Source organism: Pteropus alecto, unplaced genomic scaffold (genome assembly GCF_000325575.1).
Source record: "Pteropus alecto unplaced genomic scaffold, ASM32557v1 scaffold106, whole genome shotgun sequence".
Classification (NCBI taxonomy): Eukaryota; Metazoa; Chordata; class Mammalia; order Chiroptera; family Pteropodidae; genus Pteropus; species Pteropus alecto.
The window spans coordinates 13,846,550-13,851,296 of NW_006442103.1; the positions used below are offsets into that span (position 1 = coordinate 13,846,550).

General features: G+C 51.1%; 1 protein-coding gene across 1 annotated transcript in view; it reads right to left on the reverse strand.

The window, feature by feature from the left end:
• Positions 1-4,251, reverse strand: part of TSPAN2 (tetraspanin 2) — a 24,608-nt gene extending 20,357 nt beyond the window's left edge. The window contains exon 1 of the mRNA XM_006919816.3: positions 4,085-4,251. Within this exon, the coding sequence (XP_006919878.3) occupies positions 4,085-4,220 (136 nt within the window). The 5' untranslated portion in view covers positions 4,221-4,251. The remainder of the gene's footprint in view (positions 1-4,084) is intronic.
• Between the last annotated feature and the right edge of the window lie 496 nt (positions 4,252-4,747).

The window sequence follows — 4,747 nt, forward strand, 5'->3', positions numbered from 1 at the left end:
TTAAATCCAGGGCTCCACCTGAAATCGAGACTCATTCCAGGCTCGTCTCTGTCTATTACTGATAACTTTTGTCGGTTTGATTCCTTCTGCCTTTGAGTTTAATGACATTTAATCATATTATTTAATGATGCTTAATAATGTTTAATAACGTTTCTTGTCTTTCCGTCCCTTTCTTCACAATTCCCACTGCGACCACCGTGGGTTATGCCCTTGAGTCTAACTGTCCCAGGAATCTAGCATGTTTTCTTTTTCTGTCCTGTGACTCCTCTCTCATTCCACAGCTGCCAGAAGACTCTCCTTCAAATGCAGTGCAGACCTTACCCTCCCCCAAACGCTAAATTATCCTTCTACTCCTCACCAAATTAACTAACCCTAATATTTAAAGCTCTCTATACTCGTCCTCCCTCTGTCCCCAACATTTGTAACCTTACCTCCCACTGTGCCCCAGCCCTTTAAGTGCCAGCAAGAGTGCCCTGTCCAGCCTGGCCTGTGGACCGGCCTCTACAGTCTCGCCCACGAGCCGTGCAATCCCATCTTCCTCCCCTCTACTGATCCCAGTCCAGTCTTCAAACCTCACTCTAATCCCTCTTGCCTCCCCACTCTAGAATGATCCAGATGCACCTGCTGCAAATATCACTTATCTCTCTGGCTTTCGGTTACATACTAGTCTCTGCTATACTTTAAATGGTTACGTCTGTGAGTCTTTTCAAATAGGTGGCAAGTGACATGGGGCAAGTCCAAGGTTCTCACTTTTTTGTGTGTGACCGCAGAGCCACGTGGGACTCTAGATGCTGGCCAATGTATCCACAGATATGTTATATTTTTTCCCAAATGGAGGAGCCTACAAAAAATAGAAAGAATAGAGGCAGCCCTGCTTGCCCGTGTAACCATGTTTCCATGAAATATTAAAATCCAAAAGTTAAAATAACCAGGGAGAGATTTTTAGATAGCCAGATGTCTATTATCACCGAGAGGAGACAGCTTCTCATGTAACTCGGGTCTTCGTGGTCCTTTGGTTTTTCTCTACTGTGGCTGAAAAAATGGTTTTTCTTTACTGTGGCTGAAAATTTCCAGTTCAAGCTCAGAAACCATATTATAGGTAGTTAAGTCTTTTAACCTCAAACTTGGTGGCGAGGTGGGTAGGTGACTGGGTTTTAGGTGGTTAATTATTACCAAACAGCTTGAAGGAGAATGTCTGACAATAATTGAACTGGTGGATTTTTTTTTTTTTTTTTTATGTTTTGGTTCTAAATAAAGTGGACCCCTCCCCATCTACCGGAAGGCACAAATGCAGCTTCTGGTGGGAAGTCCCGAGAGGCACACCTGGGCAGGTGAGATAAATAGGGTTCTGGTGCAAACCCCACAGGACGCGAAGAGTAGGCGGGCTGCATGCTGATACTCTGAACGTCAACGTGCCTGAATTTGAGGAGCAAAAGGCTTCCACAGTTTTATTGGGACTGACCTCATGTTAGGACAACAAGTAACGGCAGAACTCAGGGTGGGAAGAGAATGGTCAGCCTGAGATGCAGTTGTAAGCGGTTGAGAGGAGCGAGCCTAGGAAGACTCCCATCAGCCAGAACCGTCATGACAGGGGACAAATGGTAGCTGCCGGCCACTTATTTGCCCAGACTGACCCAGAGGCACGAGTCAGGCTCTCCCTAACTCCGGCTATCTGGAACTTACGCCATCCAAGCACCCCTCTGTCTCGAGGCCTGTCCACCAGCCTGCACTGTTCTCTCTCATGCTTCATTCCATGGCTATGTCTGTGCCATTTAGCATCTAACGTATGCTTGTGATTGTCGTCTGCTATTGATTATCGTATGTGTCCATATGTGTCTGGACAGGCATGAATCTCATGTGAATGAGACTGAGTCTTTGCCGTAGTTAATCCAGTGGGCACTGAGTTGTGACTGTGCTAAATGGGAGTTAGAAATCGCAGGGAATGTTTCTGAAGTAAGCAGATGCTGGAAGATTGGCAGAATGAGGGAGAATGCATTCCTTCCCCTCCCCACCTCGACCGTTCCCATGAGACTCCTGAATGTGGTGCAGGGCGAGGACAGGCTGAGTTCGTTCTGGGGCACTTGGGGCCAGCTCTGGGATGCCGGAATGCTTCTAAGGAGGTTTTCAGAGCCCTGAGTCCTCAAGGAAGAATATGCTAAATGTGTGAGTGAGCTTTTGGATGGGAGGGTGGGCACCACATGGAAAACCATTTGGTGAGAAAAGCAGAGCATTTCCGTGTGAAGCACGACGGTACAGCCCTCTGCTCCTTCCCTGTAATAAAACTCCAATTTTGTCTAAGGGTCAGAGGCCCTCTGGGGTGCCTGGGCCACTTCTGGGGGCCGGGTGACTTCTAGCCATAGTAATGCTCTCCTTGGCCCCGGATTTGGGCATAGACACACAGTGCAATTCTGGCCAATATGCTGCGGGGGGAAAGCTGTTGGGGGTCTCCTGACTAAGGTTTTACTTGTTCCTAAAAAGGATCGTATGCGGTGAAACTTCCTTTTTCTCCCTGGGATGTTGCTGTATGAGAATATGATCCTTGGAGCCACTGCATCCTGAGGGGACATGTTTGAGGTTGTCCCGAGGACTATGATCCTTGGAGCCACTGCAGTTATCTTGTCATCCTGAGGGGACATGTTTGAGGTTGTCCCGAGGAGGGTACGTAGAAAGATGGGAAATACCTGGGTCCCTGATGACTTTGCCGAGCGCTGAACTAATTCTGGAGATTTCCCCATCTCCACACAGTTTTTACCACATTTCATCGGTTTTGAGTTATGTGTATATATATATAGTTTACATTTTAATGTTTCTGAAATCAGGACGCATATTTTATGGTATGTTAGTTAAACTGGCAGCATTTCTTCTTTTCTTAGTGGAATTTAAAATAATTGGGTGTTTACAAAAGATAGCATCTAAGATTTGATGAAATGTGGAATTCTTTATTATTATCTTTTAGTAGGTTTTTCATTACTTTCCTCTAAAAGTAATGATGTGGCTGCTCTCACAGGAGGCGGGGTGTGGGAAGGGCGTTTGGAAGAGAAGGTGACAGAGCTGGGAGCGGCCCTGCATGAGGACATCGCTGGCTCTGAGGAGGCCTGGACTCTGGTCCCTCGTGGGGAACAGCTCTGCTCTTCTTGGGGTTTGGAGCGAATGATCTGTGCAGGATCCTGCCTTCTCCCCAAGCACAGAGGCAGCCACAAGCAACTGCAGTGCACTCTGTGGCTGGCATGGGTCTTAAAATAACCAGTCACAAAGGGCATCACCTACACTGACAATGGCCTTGGTCTTTTTGAAATCTGGAGCCCAGGAGCACTTAGCTGCAGAATGAGAAAAGGCAGCAGAAGAGGATAAGTAGATCAGAGGAACTGAAGCCAGGGGCAAACGCTCAGCCCTTCCTCGTCACATTGTCCAAGAATTGGAGGCCATCCTCTACTCCACGCTCCTGGCCCCTTTCCTACAGCTGGCGGGAGGTGGGTTATTGCCCCTCCCCCACTGAGGACAGCCCTATCGCCTTCCCTGTCCTCCTTCCATCCCCTGCCCTTTGCAGTCCCTAATCACAGAGGGACTGAGATTAGCATCTCCAAACCTGAGATGTCTCTTCACTTCGAATTACGTTTCACTCTTGACAGTTTAAAACACAAGACCGCAAAATAAAACTCTGCCTGCGCATGGCCCCAGTCCTCCCGGATGCATGGGCGTGAGTACCCACTGCACTCAGGGAGAAGCCGGGAGTGTCTAACTCCTTGGAAACAAATTAGTTACGTTCTAGGCTGCTTTTCTCCAAGCAGCCGAAAGAAGTTCCGTGGGCCAGGCTTCCCGCGCTCGTCTTCCTTGAGGTTGGAGGACGCAGGGAAGAACCGCGTGAGGGGCAGGGCAGGGGTGGCAGGGGGGGCAGGGCCCTCTCCTGCCTGGACCACAATCCCCCCACCCCTAGAGCTTGGCAGAGTCCCGGGGCCTCAGGCTTCTCCCCGTCTCCTCCTCCGTCCCTCCGCCTCCTACAGGGGCCCAGGTGCAGCTCTGCCCTCAGCCCCTGGGGCAGCCGGGGCAGCGCTCGCCGAAGCTTAGGGAAGCCGACCTCACTCACCCACGTAGAAATACTCTGGCGACTTGTCTTCTGATGAGAAATCCTTCATGGTGCCTCCGAACCGAAACCATAGTCCAAAAGCAATGACAGCCGACCCCGCCAGCTGAAAGGTAAAACACGCTGCTGAACAACCCATGGACGGGGGTGTGCACGCACCCCGGGAGCGGGCTGGGGACCGGGACGCCGTGGTCTGGAAGGGCACCACAGGTTTCACAGGGGAGGTGAAATGGTGTGCTCGGCCCCCTCCCCATGGCCCTGACGTGACGCTGGGACTGGAGTGTCCCGGTGCAGAAGCGCGGGCTTCTTCCCAGGCCGCCCGGCTGCCCTGGGTTCCCGGGTGTGGACCGCGCGGAGCGGCCTGGGAGGCCCCTCGAAGAGAACTTTCCCGCAGCGACCCCCCTGGAAGGCATCTGTGCCCTGCCTCACTGTCCCTTCCCTCCTGACACCGTGAGAGGGGACTGTGTTTCAGCCACCAGGTCATCAAGACCAAGATGAACTCCAAGACCTAGGGGAAACCTGCTTTTCTCCATTGAAAGAGAACACACGAGTGCCCAGTGAGAAAGCAGTTTCAGAGGCGTCTGGAGCCCTACCTACCCAAGGCCTCACGGTCATCGCGCTGCCTGCGGATGGTTTTGCAGGCTCGGAGGGAGCTTGGCTGGATTT